Below are 19,917 nucleotides of genomic sequence, written 5' to 3'. Positions count from 1 at the left end.
AGGGAAGAAAGAATGGTACTTGATTCCTCATTATTGGAAGTGAATTCACCAAAAGAAAAAGGAAGTTGCTTAATGCTTTCAACTGTCTTAATGCTATTATTTTCTGCCCATTTTGGAATCATTTGAAGGATGAAGGCTTTGGTGTCCCACATGGCTTTATGCCAAAGAATTGCCCATTATCAACATCTATCATTTCCTCATTTCATAATATGAATTTATGGTGCCCAACTCAAAATTTTGGCACCTCTTCTAAAAGGATGGAATGCATTTCTTAATTATGGCAAAAATCTGTTATTTTTATTTTGCTATATATGAGAATAAAGTAATTAGAAAAGGAATTTAAAAGTGATGATAACATTAGATATAAACTTTTTGTTTCTATCTAACGGTAGTATTTGGGTAAGTCAACGATATTTTTTCTATGTTATTACATAAATATGGCCGGATAGAAAAGAATCAGTATTTAATTATATTTAATTAATTATAACACTGTTTTATTTATTCGTTAATATTCAAGGATTAAATTTTGAAATATTTTTACATTACTTTTTCATATATTTTTTTATTTTTGCATAGAGAAGGTAAGGTAGGCCCTAGGCAAAAACTAAATAAATTTATATGTTTATTAGCTATAAGTATAAAATATTAATACCTCTTGTATATAACCATTTTCTCTCCAATGGGTATACGTACGAGGGAGAGAGGAGAAGGGAAAAGGAAAATTAAAAAAAAAAATGCATTGCAAAAGTTGAATGGGATACGCATTTTATGTTTCATATTTTTTAGCTTAACAAACTAATTTCTTATTTTGTCAGTTTATTTATTTTTTAATGAGAGAGAATCCTAACTTCCTTTAAATCAACTCTACTTATATTTTGAGGAGATTGTATAATGATTTAAGACATCATTAATTCTATTGCGAAAATAATGCGAAAACATAAAATAAAATTTGTGATATTTCTCATTGAAATTATTAAGGCATGACATGAAAAGTCTTATATATAGTGTAAACTAACTAGTTAAACTAACTAACTAATAAACACATATTGAAAAACAATTCAACACGTGTTAAATGTGTAAAATGGGTAAAATATGTAAAATGTGGTAGTTTGTTCTCCGATAGCCCCCTCAAGTTGGATGGTAAATATCAATTGACTCCAGCTTGATAATTCAATTTGATATCATGACAACGTGATTGAATTTTCTCAATCACTTGATCTTGTTGATCTTTTTGTTGGTCTTGTTAATGTTGTTGTTGATCATGTTGATCTTTTTGTTGTTGTTGTCGATCTTGTTATTGTTGTTGTTGATCTTGGTGTTGTTGTTGATCTTATAGATCTTGTTGTTGTTGAGTTTCCCTCTTTGAAGCTAAAAGAGTTTGTAGCTTCTCAAGATCTGAGTTGGAATGACTTGGAATCAAGGAACGTTCACAGAGAGCAGCTTTTTTAGAAGAGGTATTGGCACACTTCTGAATAGAGAGGTAGGTTGATCTTTTTTTATTTCACCCACGGTAATGAGCACCCTTGTTGAATCATCCTTCTCACGGTAATGAGTACCCTTGTTGAATCATCCTTCTCAGCCTTGACAAGGGCTACAAATCCATTAGAGCAATGTTGCACATTGCATAATGCTACTCCTCTTGGTTGTTGTAGAATTTGCACATGTTGTTTCATCAATTCTTGATCTTCTTCCATTGAATTGTTGACGATGATTCACTGATGAATCTTGGACGAGAAAGATAATAATTTTACAGACTGTATCAAAGCCTTCAGGATGAAGGCTCTGATACCATATTGCGAAAATAATGTGAAAGCTTAAAATGAAATTTGTGGATATTTCTCATTGAAATTATCAAGGCATGACATGAAAAGCCTTATTTATAGTGTAAACTAACTAGTTAACTAACTAGCTAACAAACTAATAAAGACATGTTGAAAAACAATTCATGTGTAAAATATGTAAAATGTGGTAGCTTGTTCTCCAATAAATTCGAATAATGAGATTTTCTTAAAATATGAAATATGTTTTTTTAACCTACTTTGGAGTGAGTTAATTCCCCTATTAACATTATTGAAATGAATAAGTTAAAATTACTTATGAAATTGAGTCTTAAGAAGTGAAATGCCAATGTTCTGCCGATGTGTTTGAGATTTACAATAAAGGAAAATAACATTTACACAAGTAATTAATATTTTAAATTCATTTTTTATCCAAAAAAATAATGTGCCATAAATAGAGAAGGTAGGTATACATATTCTTGAAATACATTCATTCGAGTATATTGGTTCCATAAACATGAAGGATAATTTAAAGCATGGCCAATTAACAAGTTAGCATACGTGAAAGTATACAGAGTTGAAAAGGATGAAAATAATAGCAGCACATTTAAAATATTAAGGATTTTTTTTTGGACAATATCTATTTATTATTTAACAAAATAAACTTCTACCACTTCGTCAATTGTCACATGACATCTCCTCCTTCGCGCCATCTCATCAATTGTCACATGTCATCCTCTCCTTCATTTTTTCTACTCCTAAATGTTTCCATGGTAATCATGTGTAGCTTCTCACACTATATTTGTCATTTCTTGACAATTATTATATTTAATAAATAATTATTACATTTTTATGGATACATCTTAAATTCCATTTTGAATTTTTAGAGGTCTATGTCTCTCTCTTTCAACATTTTTTTCTCTCAACAATCTTTTTCTCCAGATTCATTTCATTATGTCTCTTCATTAACGTCGTTTTTCTTTCTCTTTCAATCATCCTCTTTAAAATGCATTTTTATTTTATTTTGTAGATTTGATGTTTAGTACATTTTCATTGATTTTTTGGTTTATTTTGTAGATAGGCTCTTATTTTATCATTGATTTTTTGTATAATTTTTTATTGATTACCTTATTTTATAGACGTGTTTTCACTAATTTCATTATTTTGTAGATATATTCTTCCAGCAATTTTCTCCTTTAGCGTCTGATAAGCAAAGATATCTCCTCAAAACCTATTACATTTGTATGGTATGTACAATCTCCATTATATTATGGTGTGTATGCAATCTCCATTGTATTATACATACATTCACTTACAATATTACATTTATTTGTCTATTTATTTTTGTTAATAATATATTTATCTCCTCATCTTATCTTATTGTCATCATTTTCTCTTTTTATTTCTAGTTTGCTTCTCCATTGAAACAATCTCTGCAAGTTAATTTTCTCAGAAACACCTAGAGTGTATCATTCTATAAAATAAGGTAAAAATCATGTTTAGTTATTGGTACCTTCATTTTTTGTTTCATCATTAGTTATTCAACCACTTACGAGTGTTGTATTTTATTTTCTCTATTCGATGATTTTTATTATATATGTTGTTTAATACACTCATCTTGGCTCAATATTTGTGCTATTGAAAATTTTACTTAAACCTCATTACCTTATTTAATTGTTTGCTTAGAAATTTGAATTGTTTGAGTTGTCAACAACACAATATAATGTCTTTGTTATTTGTTTCTCGATTTTTAGCATTCATCTATATGAAGAAGAATAATGTCTTCATTTTTATTTGATTTATATTTTTTTAATTTACTTATGATTTCCAAATTTTAAGCAATCCTCGTTATGAACATAAATTTGCAGAATTATAACTAATAAATTTTTTATTGTGATAATCAATTAATTTGATTTATATTTTGTTTAAATTATTTATGATTTCTAGATTTTAGGCAATGCTAATTATGTAGATAAATTTGTAGAATTATAACTAATAAATTAGTGCAATAATAATTAATTTCATTTACTTTTTATTTTGTTTGAACATCATAAATAATATAACATATGATTCAAAACTCATGAAGAAATAGAATAGTTTGATTTTTTTATAAGTTATAGAAATAGAATATAAATTTGTGAATCATTTATAAAACAGAAATAATCAGTTACCAACATAAATCAAAACATATTAGAATTAACAGTTATTATAAATTTACTTATGATTTCCAATTAATGCTAATAATATCCTCTTTGTTAACATTTTTTTGGTTGCCTAGATTTTTTGTTAACATTTTTTTGGTTGCCTAGATTTTTTATTTTGTGAGTCACCTTAAAATTAGGCATTAAAGTTGAAACCGAATTATTCTCTTGATCGTTGGTCAAGGAGGAAAACGGATTAACATCTCCCAATTTAATGCTAATAAATTTTTATTTTGTGAGTCACCTTTAAAATTAGGCATTAAAGTGAAACCGAATTATTCTCTTGGTCGTTGGCTAATGAGGAAAACAGATTAACATCTTCCAAGTTTGAATTTTTTTTAAGTTAAAGAAATAAAATATAAATTTGCGAATCAGTTACAAAACAGAAAGAATCAGTTACCAACATAAATCAAAACATATTAGAAATAATAGTTATTACAAATTTACTTATGATTTCCAAATTTTAAGCAATACTCATTATGAACATAAATTTGCAGAATTATAACTAATAAATTTAGACTGTGATAATCAATTTATTTTATTTATATTTTGTTTAAATTATTTATGATTTTTAAACTTAGGTAATGCTAATTATGTAGATAAATTTGTAGAATTATAATTAATAAATAGTCCAATAATAATTAATTTCATTTATATTTCATTTTGTTTAAATATCATAAATAATATAACATATGATTCAAAACTCATGAAGAAATAGAATAGTTTGAATTTTTTTATAAGTTACAAAAATAGAATATAAATTTGTGAATCAGTTACAAAATAGAAAGAATCAGTTACCAACATAAATCAAAATATATTAGAAATAACAGTTATTATAAATTATAATGTAATATAACGTAAATCATTCGTTATAAACAAGTTACTATAAATTATAATGTAATATAACGTAAATCATTCGTTATAAACATGCATTAATTATGATTTAGTTTCTACTTTAAAATTATGTATTAAAGTTGTTATGAAATTTTGAAAATTATTTTAAATACATAAATGAAATATGTTGTAATTACACATTTAACTAGATCTTAAAAAATTATTAATTAATATTATTTAATCATTTTTTAAAACATAAATAGTAGAAAACCAATCTTATTACTAATAGAAAGAATAAACTACGATATTATAATTAATATGACTATGATATGATGGTTAAGGTGAAAGAGTTTAAGGAGTGAAGTGGATGAAGTTGTGGGTTCGAGTCTCACCCATAGCAAACTTAAAACAATAAAAAATGAGTTACAATGTGGTTTGATTGTTAGGGGTGTAGTGAATGAGATTTAAGGTTTAATTATCATCCACAACTAACATACTAATTATTGTTAATTGAAGAATGTGTTATCATATTACAATTAATAAGGACATCTTTTGTTATTATGTCCGGCATAAAAATGATAGACATTAAGTTTATTTCTTAAAAATAATAATTTTTAATATTAATTATTGAAATAGATTTTAAAACATTCTCATTTAATTATTTTTATAAACTTTAATATCATAAATCCAATATTATTATTAATAGAGTGAACTATGATATTAGAATTAATAAAGAGATCTCTTGATATTTAATTTATTTCATACAAATATTTATTTTTAATATTAATTAGAAGAAATGTTGATAATTCCTAAATGTTCTTTTTCCTATAATTAAGGAATTTAGGACACTAATTATGTTGTAAAGACTTACTTCAATCCTTCAAGAGTAAGTTTTTTCACTTACTCCTCATCCTAGCCATCAATTAAAGGGATAACTAATGGTTTAGATCTACTCACTAAATCAAACCATTGAATTTCCCTAGAATTGATGGCTAGGATGAGTAGTAAGTTTAAAAAAAAAACCTGAGTTCTATTTCTAACCCTCTTAATTATGACCTGAGTTCTATTTCTAACCCTCTTAATTATACTGATTTAGTTTCTATTTTAAAATTATGTATTAAAGTTGTTAGGAAAATTTGAAAACATATTTTAATTATAGTAAATAGAATATGTAGTAATTACACATTTAAATAGATCTTAAAACGTTTTCATTTAATATCATTTATTCATTTTATGTGTCATCTATCATTCCCTACATATCATTAAAATATTATTGTACAAAAATTGTATGGATGAAGACATATAATCAAGACAATGATACAATTTGAAAATATTATAATAAAATATTGTAATTGTACATAATGGCTAACACAAAAAATATAATCATTAGGATGTATTAGTTAAATTATATTATTTATTTTTTCTTTATAATTCTCATATCTACATCATTCCCTACCTAATGACATATACATTTGTTAATTTTGATAATACAATAGATGTCATAGTTCAAACTTCAAAGTACTTATCCAGATCTACAAGATCGCTAAAAATGAAGAATTTTTATAACTAAGGATAATACTTGCATCAACTATTGAAATTATTAAAATGAATTTTTTAGTTTAATTCCAAATAAAAAAATTTATAATTCAATTCAATCAATTCTTAAGTTGAAGCAAATATTTTTAAATTTCATAATATTATGTGATAAAAATGAATACAATAGTTCTGATTCTATTAATATGTGTAATATTAATGAGGGCCAAAATTCAACTTATTAACTCATCAATTTTTAAATACATTTGCAATTTTTGGTCTTCCTAATCATATAATCAATTTTTTCCATAATATGATATTGTGTATATTTAATATTTGTAAGGTTGAACAATGAAGGCCATTGAATTTTGAAAGATATATCAATTTCAAAATAACAAAATTTGAAGTTGTTTCTTATTTTAAAGAAACAATATAGATGTAATATATATGTTCTTAATCATGTAGTAAAAAAGTACCGCCCTGTGCATTCGCACGGGTAACTTGCTAGTTATAATTAAAGTTAGTGGTTTGCTCGATCAACAATGAATGCCACTCAACATGCATCATCACAGTTATGGTTGGATGAATCGCAATACAGTTAGCCTTCCTAATACTACTTATATAATTAAACTTAATAGTAGTGTTAAAACAATTTTTTTATTGCTATTGTTTGATTGTCACTTTAGACTTATGGGACTTTGATTGTTTGATGGTAGCTATTGTTTGTTACGTAAGTTTCAATTGAACAAGATCTTCAATTTTAACATGGTATGAATTGTATTTCATCTATTATCATGATTTGTGAATGATTAATTTAAGAATGGTATATAGTATTTTGATATTGTACATTTGATTGCCTTCTTAAAAAATGTATGATTCATATCTTGATTTTGTAATGTGATGTTCAACTTTTGGTGATGTACATTCCACATAATAATGTGATTGAAACAACAATAATATGAGATTGTATGTATTGTGAGTTTGCTTGGTGATACACTTTCTATATATAATTATGGAACAACAATCATAGGTTTGAAAAATTAAATAAAATGGCCCATTAGCTCAGTTGGTTAGAGTGTTGTGCTAATAACGTGAAGGTCGCAGGTTCGAGACCTGCATGGGCCATTAAATTTATTAATTTTTACATTTAACTATAAAAATCCTTATGTAATCAGTTATACAAATATGTATTTTTTATATATTTGTAACAATATGACGAGAGATATGAAACTTTACAAGTTTAAAGGTTGACAATTAATGAATTTGATGAAACAAACTAACTAGTATCACACCAACTAGATAAGATGAAAAAATGTTATAGTTGTTTGACACATGAGAGAAATAGATTTGTTGCTCCTATACCGTTGAAAGCCATATAAATGTAATGTTTGGTTTTCTTGGTCAAGTGTTTGCTTGAATATGACTATTTCATTCTTATTTTTTTTTCAAATTAAGATTATGATACTGGAATACGAACTACTAAATAATGAGGATTTGATGAAAACATAAGTTCAAGTTGACGATATATGTGTCCTTTGTGATAACAACTTGTGTGGCAAATTTGGGAATATATATGTATGGATTGGTAAATAATCTCCAACATGCATATAATTTTGGTTGTTGGGTAAAGGTTGAAGATGTATATTGACTCCGGCTAATAGTAACTTAGTTTATTTGGTGAATGAAAAATGTAATTATAGAATGAAAGTTTTGATGCAATGGTCATTATTAATCTTATCAAAGTAAAATCATCTAAATGATATGTTTTTAAAGTTTTTTCTCATGAAAGTTGCATGGACCTTGCTTATCATATGTCTCAAGTAGGTATTTCTTGTTGATGCTTGTAATTTGCATGAGAACATCTAATATTCTTTGTGAATAAAGATAGATATACCCTTTGGTGCCTTTACTTTTTATACCAGGGGAATCTATAAAATTGTGAATTACATTTTGCTTCAAATGTTATTGTACTGTGACAAATGTCACATACTCCTACCCATTTTTCATATAAAACCTTTTGATTACTAAATAAATAAAATATTGAATTCATTTTTATATTATTAGATATTAGATGTATTAACCTTTTTTATGTAATAATTTTTATTTAGTACTAAAAATATTATTAGGATGATTTCTAATACGCCAAACTCTTACTTTTTTTTATTCTTCTCTTGGACTACACTTTATTGAAATAACATATGTTTTTTGCTCATGAATATGGTTTGTTTTGCTCTCTAAACGATGGTTTATTGGAGGGTGCACTATCAATAGTAAATACATGTTCACTTATCACAATACAAAAAAGAGAAATCCTCTCAAATCCAAATAAAGCTTAATCAATAGTAATGACCAAATGCAAGAAAATGTTGATGAGGAAGTGGAACACAATGAAAGAAAAATCTCTGGGATAATAATCAAACCAAAGCATTGGCGATTGAAGTGTCAAGTCATCCATGTGAACAAGATGAAGAAGACAAGGAGAGGTGTGGTAGAAACTCTTTGTAATCCAAGCCATGTGTGAAATTGAGAGATTGCGTGTTAGTTATGATTAAACTAACACTTTCTGTTTTTAGCATGTAGAATTTTAAAATTCCATTTAGTTAGTTGAAAGCCTAGTATAAATAGTATGTAACCTTTTTCTTCAATAATGATGAAATCCATTGAGCATATACAATTATTACCTTCTTCTCTTCTAAATCTTTCATTCTTTTCTTCCTAAGATCTAACGTTTGATATCAAGAGCATGTTGTTATCCTGGAATTATGCTTCCAAAACATCTATTCTTCTATTTCTTCAAACAATCTTCTTATGCTACAATTGAGTGTGAGTAACTCGAGCATTCACTGCGTGTGAATCAATTGGAAATTCTGAATTTGTTGATCTTGGATCAAAAGGCGTGCAAGAAGGCTGAGAAATCTTTGCTAATGACAACAAAGCTACAATGGTTGGGAATGGCAGCAATCTTCCACCAATGAGTCTACCTATTCCTACTGAGAGAAATTGAGATCGTTGGAACACACAAATGAAGGTGTTGTTCAACTTTCAAGAGGTAAATGAGGTTATTGAGAATGGAGTTATTGTACCTGGTCCTGAAGCCACGGAGAGTCAAAGAACCACGTTTAAAGAAGCAAATAAAAAGGATAACAAGGCACTATTCTTATTGCATCAGTGTGTTGATGACACCCATTTTGAGAAGATTCGGAATACCATAACAGCTAAAGAAGCCTGGGACATCTTGATTTGAAGCCATTCCGGTGGAGACAACATAAAGAAGGTGAAACTACAAACACTAAGGAGGCAATACGAGCTAATTCAGATGGAGGAGAATGACAAGGTTGGAGATTACTTCACTAAGGTAATTACAATTACAAATTAGATGAAAGGTTATGGTGAAGTAGTCACAGATCTCATGATCATTGAGAAAATCATGAGATATTTGCCTAAAATTTTTGACTATATTGTTGTAGCAATAGAGGGGTCAAAAGATGTCTTAATAATGAGGATTGAGGAGCTTCAAAGCTCACTGGAAGCACATAAGATGAGGCTCATGGATAGAAATCCAATAAAAGGCAGTGAACAAGCCTTAAAGACAACTCATTCTCGAGATGATGAAAGGAAGAAAGACAACAAGTGGAAGGGAAAGAAGATCAAACCAGATTATGACTGGCCAGATCCTTCAGAAAGGAAAGGAGGGCAAAGAAGGATTCAGAAACAAAGAAAGTATGATAAGAAGAATGTTGAGTGCTTCAATTGCCATAGAACAGGATACAACTCTTATGAGTGTTCTGTTGAGAAAGGAAAACAAAAGAATTTGCTTGACAAAGAGGCCTTTACAACACATGAAGATCATGAAATAGAGCCACTAACTTTGATGGTTACAAATTCAGCATAAGATGCTTACCTTGAGTTATGGTACCTTGACTCAGGATGCTCAAACCACATGACAGGTCATAAAGAGTGGCTCATAGATTTTGATTTAAACAGAAAGAGCAAAGTGAAGCTTGCAGATGATAGCACCTTGAAAGTGGAAGGAGCAGGTGATGTTGTGATTCTGAGGAACAATGGATCCAAAGCTCTAATTTTATATGTGCTTTTTGTTCCTGGTATGAATTACAAACTACTCATCATTAGGCAACTTGTTCAAAAAGGATTCACAACAGTGATGGTAAATGGCCAAGTTGAAGTGTTTGATGCTGAGAAAAGACTGATTCTAAGAAGCAAGCTGACCAAGAACAAAACATTTCAGGTGAATATTAAGGCTGCTAATGCTCAATGCCTTACCGCAATAGAATTTAATGAAGAAAGTTGGTTATGGCACTTAAGGTATGGCCACTTAAATTTCAGAAGTTTGTATCGACTTGGTTCAACTAATATGGTCCATGGCATTCCTTTAATAACACTACCTAAAGATATGTGTGAAGTTTGCTTGGTTGGAAAGCAAACCAGAAAGCCATTCCAAACTCACTTAAGCATGAGGTCAAGAGGAGTCTTGGAAGTTGTACACTCAGATGTGTGTGGACCATTTGAGGAACCATCATTGGCTGGAAACAGGTATTGCATCACCTTTGTTGATAAGCTCAGTATGATGATATGGTTGTATGTAATGAAACAAAAGAGTGAAACTTTGAATACTTCTTAAAGTTCAAGGCATTAGTTGAAAGAGAAAGTGGAAAGAAGGTAAAGACCCTCAGAACATATGGAACAAGTGAATTTTCATCCAATACATTTGAGCAACATTGACAACTCAGTGGTATTAGACATGAAGTCACTGATCCTTATACACCTCAGCATAATGGACTTGCTGAAAGAAGAAACATGACACTAATGGATATGGCAAGAAGCTTGATCAAAGAGAAAGGCATACCACAAAAATTCTGGGGTGAAGCTGTATCAAGCTCGGTCTATATTCTAAACAAAAGTCCAACAAAGAAGTTGGAAGGAAAAGTTCCTATGGAAGCTTGGAATGGACAGAAACTAGAAGTAGGCCATTTAAAAGTGTTTGGATCACTTGCATACAAGCATGTACCAGATCAAAGAAGAACTAAGCTTCAAGATAAAAGTGAAGCAGTAGTATTCATTGGTTATCATCCTACAGGTGCCTACAAACTCTATGATCCCATGAGAAACAAGGTGCAAATCAACAGAGATGTGATTGTGCTAGAACATGAAAACTGAAATTGGAAGGAAATGACAACCAGTTTAAGAAGAACCATACCATAAATCATTAATGTAGAGGGAAATTCAAAAGAGATAATAGAAGAAATCAGTGATGAACCAGTTGATTAAAGATCAAGAAGGCCAAGATCAATGCCTACTAGGTTCAATGACTATGAGATGCACTGTGATTACTAAATCAGTTATGAAGGTGACTTAATGCACTTAGCACTAATGGCTGGAGCAGAACAAATTAATGAGACTGAAACCCTTGAACACTCTGTATGGAAAGAAGCAATGGTTGAAGAACTCAAATCCATTGAGAAAAACAAGACTTGGAGCTTGGTTGATCTTCCAAAAGGAAAGCACGAGATTGGAGTAAAATGAGTTTTTAAGCAAAAACTCAATCCTGGTGGAACCATGTCAAAGCACAAAGCAAGATTGGTGGCCAAATGATTTTTGCAAAGAGAGGGTGTGAATTACTCAGAAGTGTTTGCTTCAATGGCTAGGATTGAGACCATAAGGTTGGTGGTAGGAATTGCTTGTGCAAGGAATTGGCCATTATATCAACTAGATGTAAAGTCTGCATTTCTCCATGGTCCATTGGAAGAAGAAGTTCATGTACAACAACCTCCTGGATCTATTGTGAGAGGAAATGAGCATCAAGTCTATAAGCTAAAGAAGGCACTATATGGCTTAAAGTAAGCTTCAAGGGCATGGAACAAAAGGATTGATTCCTTCTTGTTCAAACTCAAATTTAAAAAATGTGCAGTGGAGTATGGAGTATATGTAAAAGATAATGATGATGGAGACTTATTGATCCTTTGCTTTTATGTTGATGATCTACTCATCACTAGATCAAATCCAAAGAGAATTGAGGAGTTTAAGAGGATCATGGAAGCATAATTTGAAATGACAGATTTAGGGAAGCTAAGCTACTTCCTTGGGATGGAATTCTCATACACTTTTACTGGTTTACTAATGCACCAAAAGAAATATGCAAGTGATCTGCTACAAAGGTTCAACATGGATTCTTGCAACTCAGTAACAAATCCAGTTGAAACAAATGTGAAGCTAACAAAAGATGAAGATGGTGAAGCAGTAGATGAGACCTTGTTCAAACAAATTGTCGGGTCCCTGAGATATTTGTGCAATAACAGACCATATCTTTCTTATGGTGTTGGGCTTGTGAGTAGATTCATGTGCAGACCAAGAAAATCTCATATTGTAGCTGCCAAAAGGATTATGAGATATGTCAAAGGTACACTCGATCAAGGCATCCTATTTCCAGTTGGAACACAAACACTGAAACCAGAATTAGAGCGACCTGGGTTTAAAGACTCAGATTATGGAGGAGATTTAGTTGAAAGAAAAAGCACATCAGGCTATCTATTCCTATTGAACAATGTTCCAATTTCATGGTGTTCCAAGAAGCAAACAAAGATTGCTCTATCTAGTTGTGAGGCATAGTACATATCAAGATCTTATGCTGCATGCCAAGCAATTTGGCTCGAGGAATTAATGAGAGAAATGAAGAATCCTCTACAGCTAAGGATAGACAATGTATCTTCCATCAGCTTGGTTAAAAACCCGGTGAGTCATGGCAGGAGTAAACATATAGAAATCAGATTCCACTTTCTTAGAGATCTAGTGAACAAAGAAAGGCTAAAATTGGTGTATTGTAAGACTGAATTACAACTTGTTTATGCATTCACCAAACCATTGAAGGTTGGCAGATTCGAAGGCTTGAAGAAGAAGATGGGAATGACAGCTTACAAACACTTGGCTTAAGGGAGAGTGTTAGAAACTTTTCGTAATCCAAGTCATGTGTGTGAAATTGAGAGATTGAGTGTTAGTAATGATTAAACTAACACTTACTATTTTTAGCATCTAGAATTTTACAATTTTGTTTAGTAGGCTGTATGTAACTTTTTTCTTCAATAATGATAAAATCCATTGAGCATATACAATTCTTACCTTCTCTTCTAAATCTTTCGTTCTTTTCTTCTTAAGATCTAACAAGGTGGAACAACAAAAATAAAAAATAAAATAAAAAGCAATTCTAATATTTAGAAAGGAGCAGGCGACAATATTGGATGACCAACAAAATATCATTAGCAAGGAGGCTAGTTGGGCAAAACTTTTGGGATAATTTATGATGCTGATGATGTTGATATTATTGATCACTTGAAAAAGCAATTTCAGATTATCAATATTATAAGGAAGAAATGGCTTAATTTCGGGGTCATGGGATAATAACGGTGTAGAAGTAGCCTCAAGACAAGGGCTCTAAACATAATTCTAAAAATTCAGAAACCCAAAATTGTTTGTTTTTATATTACAAAATCTTGGACTTCAAGATTGGCTTGACTGTTTTGGTTTTTATATTACAAAATGTTGGATTTTGAGACTGGTTTGACTTCTATATCTTTTACAAAATCACAACTTATGATACTAAAGTTGTATAATTCATGGGAGAACAGATATAATCGCTCTGTAATATGATGAGACGGATATCACAATTGAATTTCAGCATGGTTCCAATTATACTCCCTAAAGCATTGCCCTCCCCTTGTGACTTCAGCAGATCCCTTAATATTTACAACAATTTTGTCAAGCTGAACTTCCAACTTCTTGATTTCCTTATCTCTGGCCAATTTTAAATAACTTGACATAGCTTACTTTATATCTATTAAGTAGCTTATTATATCAAACAGTTTTTTATTCAATCAACAAACCTACCAAGTACCAACTCCTAGCTTATAAGCTTTCAATTAGAAGCTAGTGGAGCAAAACAAAACCAAAAAATCATTACGGTGGATTTTGCTCTCTATAAACAAACCATCTTACCTACCAAGTAATTCGTGTTGACACAACTCTCTGCTCATCAAATAGGTAAGTAGTAACCAACACCCATAGCAATGATGAAATGTGACTATCTAATTTCTTATATATACATGATTCAATGTTATATATTATATATCATGCAAATCAATTTTCAAAGGTTTGATAAATCGTCATTAGAATTAGAATGGACTTCACATACTTCCATACATGCTAAAAAGTTTGATTTTGCAGATTTTTTTTCTTCACACCTCTCCCACAGTAAAAGAAAAACTCCAAATAGGAAATGATTGGAACAATAAATCAAGCATGAAACTGCGAAAAAAAAGAAATATAAATACAAAAATAAAATAAAATAAGTGACCCAACATAAAGATGAACATTTTCTGCATCTGCATTCACAAATAATCAAAGAGTTAACTGAAGATACACATGATCATTGCCGTTTTCTGAAAATTATGGAACAGCAATCTAGCCTATTAAATACCAGTACAACACTTCAAAGTATGAATTATGTCCTGATCTAACAAGCATTTGAATTATTGCTTAAGAAATTTCTCATACCTGACAAGATTTAAGGGCAGAGAAAGGTATCAATAACAATGTGCAAACAGAAATATCAAAGAAAAGCTTGACATAATTCCATTAAATAGCAGATACCCTGGTTGCAGCACATCCATTAATCAGAATGACACCATCCATATCTTGAATTGCAACATCCCCTAAGAGAAACGATAGAGGCAGCAGAAAATCTGTGGCCACTTATAAAATTAGCCACCTGCTTGTGTATTTGTATTGCATTAATATATATATATATATATATATTATATATGTTCCTTTCTTTTAGCCTAGCATGAATTTGGGTGCATGAGACACAAAATAAGACTAGCAACCCAAAATAAAAGCATGCACTTCAGCCCAACTAGAGACTGTATAAAGAATGCCAGATAAACCCTTCCAATTAGAAGAGCTTTCTTGAATATATTCTCTCTGCTTCTTAACCAAGCCAGAAAACAAGGGGACAAATGAAATACCAAATTGTGCCCCTACAATCCTAAGGCTTGAACTTGAACCAACCACAATGCCAATATCTGCTTCAAGTAGACAAAGTAAATCTCCCACTGAATCTCCAATGTAAAGAGTTAATTTCTTCTTGTCATTATTGCAATTCTTCAATATATTGCAAAAAGCTTGGACTTTGTCAATGGGAGACTCCACCTTCTTAATAATTTCACCAGTGGAAATGGATCCATCGTAAGTGAACTCATTAGCATGAACATTCAACTCATTTAACTCAGCTGCTCAAAAATTAGGAAAATAAAATTATAAGACAATAGGAAACTAACATAAAAGCAATCTATGCTAGAAATAAGTGAAGAATTATTTCAATAAAAAATTACACAGATGCTCCAATTGAATAGAAGAAAAATCAAGACAACAAATCATGGCAATCAATTCATCCTCACAAGCTATTCTGACACAAAAGTCGTGCTTAATGATGTCAAACACAGAAACACCAAGTATGTAACTTAACAGATAATAATGTGTTGTATGGTTTGTTAAATAATAAAAACTTAATGTGTATTCCATAGTTAAAGATTTACATACATCTATAGGTTATATATATATACATATATATAGATATAAATATATGCATTATGGTGGCATTTGATCCATGTAGCCGAACCCAACTAGTGGGATTAAGGATATATATATATATATATATGAAAGTAACAAAAGAAACAGCAAGTCTCAAAATTGAAGCAAAGCTTTCCAATTTCTTTGCAAACGATAATAAAAATTCTTAATAACAACCATGAGCAGAGCAGTAGGTAGAGGCCCTCAACTATTCTACCCCAAGTGAATGGAAGAGTGAAAAGAAACCCTTTTAAAATAAGGCTACCGTCTACTACCAAGTACATATGAAATTGTATAAACCCCACAGCCATTAAGCTGCGTTATTCCTGAAAGAACCTTTAAAAACATGAGGAAATACTCCAAGGTGATAGGTTACCCATGTTCCCCAACAAACCAAACAAGCTAATTATTGAGACACATGATTTGAATGACTCCTAGAGTATTGATGTGGCAAGAAAGCAAACCTTACTCAAGAAAGTGCAAAGTAAACCTTACTCAAGAAAGTGAAAAGCAAACACAATAATTGATTCACATAGCAGTATCCTAAGAGAAAAGGATCTGAATTCCACAAGCTCAAGTTATTGAAAATAAACAATAGAAATTAGAATTTAAGTATCACCATGAGAAAGGAAATTACAGCTCAACGAGAGGATTATACCTGAAGAGAAAGCAGACCTAATAAGGTCACCGCACCAGCAGTATGAAAGAACATGCACGTTGGCATTCAAATTTTCATTCTTAACAATTTTCTGAAAGAAGTTGGTGCAACCATCTTGAAGGATTAGACGCTCTCCTGCACGTTTTATATCTTCTAGATTTATACCCTTGAGTACCCCTGACTCAATAACCCTATTATTTGCTGTGTTCTCGAACTTGGAGAGTTTCTCAAGTGCTATAGACAGTTTTTCATAGTCAAAATGGTCTACTGCAAATCACAAGGTCAAAGTCAATTAACTAAAGTTGACAGAGATTCTTCCTAAATCATTTAAGACTAATTAGAGAATATAGAAAATCACCATACATCTATTGGCAGGCATAATGCTCTCTATACATTGCTCATACTCCTCGGTATACTGTTTGGATAGAAAACCCCATGTATTCCTAAGGTCAGAAGATGACAACCGGATAATCTGATCTTCAGGCTGATTGTGATCAGATTTGGGTGCTGTAACTATCGCAATTTCAGCCAATATGGCAGATGAATCAACAACCGTGCATGTCAAATCGAAATCAGAAAAAATAATGAGATGATCTTCAGCAGGTTTATGTCCTTTAGTCACGGGTACTAGAGTTGGCTGGAAGAGAGGCTGCGCGAGAAAGAAGTCTATCTCAATCTTCATTGCCTGGTAATAAAGCTTTTCAATGACATCCAGTTCTTCCCCAGTCAAAGAGGCACTTAGTTTGTCGAGCAAATCTTCAGTTTGCAAAGCAGAAGCCTGAATTCAAATACAAGAATAATTGTGTAACTGTTAGAGAATAGAGACGCAATAAATCCCTGAATAAAATGTATATTTGACCAATATTCAAAATATCATCCAAGTAACTGCAAGTGTTAATTGATATGGCTCTACTATCAAGACGACAAACCTGGAAACCATCAGAAGCATAGTTGTCAATCCACTTCTTGTATGGGTGGGCACTTTCATTGGAGTCCAGAAGTTCCTGGAACTTCTTACCCAAAAAGGCATAAAGCTTCATGCAAGGAGTCATGGCACCTAAAGTATATGCAGCAATTTTTGTTTTCTCAAACGGTGTTGCAAGTTTACCAGCACCTTTTAGCCCTTCAATCTTCCCAGAGGCTGTAGCCAGCAAGAATTCTGTGTACTTAACTGTTGCAGAATTAATACTGTTCTCTTTGACAAGGTCCAATCCCCATTCCTACACACCATTAGCATAAAAACATGATAGTACAGGCTGAATGGGTTAAAATAAAAAGATTACAGACATGTAAAGTATAAATTGGCTGCTTGAAAGTTTGATCAAGTGAGTATGACAAGAGAGATGCAATTTACAAATTTTCAGTATCACCAATATAATAATATAGCAAAAGATACACACTTTTTCTCCCTACAGTAATTTTTTATTTAGAAGATCTCCCAGAGTACCCATTCTCTTGTTCCACTGGAATGAATGTCCTTCATATTCATGTTCAAACTTCATTATTATGCATGCAGATTGTTCAAGTTTTTTTTACATTAAAATGGGATCCAATCAACATTTATCTCCTTTACTATCAGCACATTAACCCTAAAATATTATGTGTGATCCATTTCATTTACATATTGATAATCATGGCAACGATATTCTTCTGGAAAATGTCATTGTTGAAACTACAATACTTCATAATTCAAGGCATGACTCACAAGCATAAGTGCTACAATTATAATGAGGAAGATGAAAGGATCTGCTCCAATTCAAGCCCATTGAACTGGGGGAGAAAATCCTACCTGAACTAGTGAGTTATGCATCTTGAGCTCCTCTAAGACTGCCTTCCTCAACTCAGAGATCCCAAGCTTTGCCTCATCATCATCAGCACAGTCTTCAGCCAACTCATACCTGTGAAATAATAGAAATTCAAACAAGGAATTTCAGAGAACCAAATATCTAGCATAACCTTTCAATAGTGTTTTTTTCCAAAGAAACAGAGGGAAAAAGAGGACTCGGAGTACATGCTGCATCGTGTTGTGGATTTCGAGGACTGAAACTCACCTGAATAACATACAATCTCACCAAATAATCTAACCCTCCAGTTTAGGTTGCTGAGAAAACTGACAAACATAAAAATAAAATAAAATTTCAAACACAAGAATTTAGTTGCACTTGTTTCCAAAAGCTGCAAACTCATCCAGATTTCAGAAGAAACTTATTGTTCTCCATCATCTATTTAGGCTTATCATAATAACTAATGACCTTTTAGGAACTCTCTTTAGCTTATTTGACCTAACAGAATCGCTTATAACCTTTCTATGAGCTCATTTTAACTTATTTCAATAGATAATCTTACAAAAACAAACTCATTTTAGCTCATTCTCGCGAAACTTACTGAATAAGTGGTTAACTAAGCCATTTATCTCATTGTTTTGTATCTCTCAAATAAAAATAAAAATAAAAAATAAAAAATAAAAACAGAACTTCATTTATTAATAAAATCAAGCTTGTTCATATTTTATAAAGTTTCTCAGCAACCAAACAGGGGAGAATAACTGAAACGAAATAGATACAAGTAATGATCAACGAACAGAGAAATTAAAAGTAGTACTAACGCATGAGCGAAGGCGCGAAGGAAATGAAGATCTTGAGCGATATAACGACGGAACGAATCAATGTTCAAGTTACCAGAAGCTAAACAAATAGTGAAAGGAGTATAGAGAGCGAAGATTGATTGAGAAGTGGACTTGATCCAAAACTTCCTCGCCAGTCCCGTTTCCGACGAAGCCATTGACAACGACGACGACGATCTGTGACGTGGCGGCGGTGTTGATACGAAGCGGAGGTGCGATCTGATTGAGAGAGATTGAAATGAGAAAGAAGAAATAAGAGTGAGACGGTTCTTGATTGGGAGAAGGAACCGCATGCGATGAGATGAGATTGTATTCAATTTATTGTGAATTGATGAAGTTTCTCTCTTTCTCTTTCTCTTTTTCTTTCTCTTTCTCTTTATCTTTCTCACTCTTGTTTCTATGAATTCATCAATGTGTTGTTTTACATTGTAGGGTGTGAGAGAGGAGGTGTGGGACAGTGAGAGTGTGCTGGCTTCCTCACACCTTCCCTTTTGGGCTGGGCCTTCCATATGGGCCATACCCTTTCAACTCATATGATCTCAATTACTAAACATTTGTTAGATTTAGCAACCACATATCTAACTAACAATTATGTTACTTCATGTGTTATTAGTTGTGATTAGTCAGAAAAACTATACAATAATTAAAATTTTA

The 19,917-nt window shown here is 31.3% G+C and overlaps 2 protein-coding genes and 1 non-coding gene across 3 annotated transcripts; 2 read left to right on the top strand and 1 right to left on the bottom strand.

Annotated features, from left to right (window-relative positions):
- TRNAI-AAU lies at positions 7,398-7,471 on the top strand. Its single transcript has one exon. It is a non-coding gene; the product is annotated as a tRNA-Ile (tRNA).
- On the top strand, positions 12,413-12,970 carry LOC109335430 (uncharacterized mitochondrial protein AtMg00810-like). Its single transcript, XM_019571563.1, has one exon. It carries the CDS (start codon positions 12,413-12,415, stop codon positions 12,968-12,970), a length of 558 nt encoding a protein of 185 aa, XP_019427108.1.
- Positions 14,715-19,682, bottom strand: LOC109335945 (probable aminopyrimidine aminohydrolase, mitochondrial). The gene is made up of 6 exons (XM_019572223.1): positions 19,246-19,682; positions 18,430-18,538; positions 17,570-17,860; positions 17,004-17,418; positions 16,641-16,907; positions 14,715-15,642 (listed from the first exon to the last, which is right to left on the bottom strand). The coding sequence occupies exons 1-6, from the start codon at positions 19,554-19,556 to the stop codon at positions 15,230-15,232; spliced, it is 1,806 nt and encodes a 601-aa protein (XP_019427768.1). The 5' UTR covers positions 19,557-19,682; the 3' UTR covers positions 14,715-15,229.

This window comes from Lupinus angustifolius, chromosome LG20 (assembly GCF_001865875.1).
Source record: "Lupinus angustifolius cultivar Tanjil chromosome LG20, LupAngTanjil_v1.0, whole genome shotgun sequence".
NCBI lineage: Eukaryota > Viridiplantae > Streptophyta > Magnoliopsida > Fabales > Fabaceae > Lupinus > Lupinus angustifolius.
This window is presented reverse-complemented; position numbering and strand designations above follow the sequence as displayed.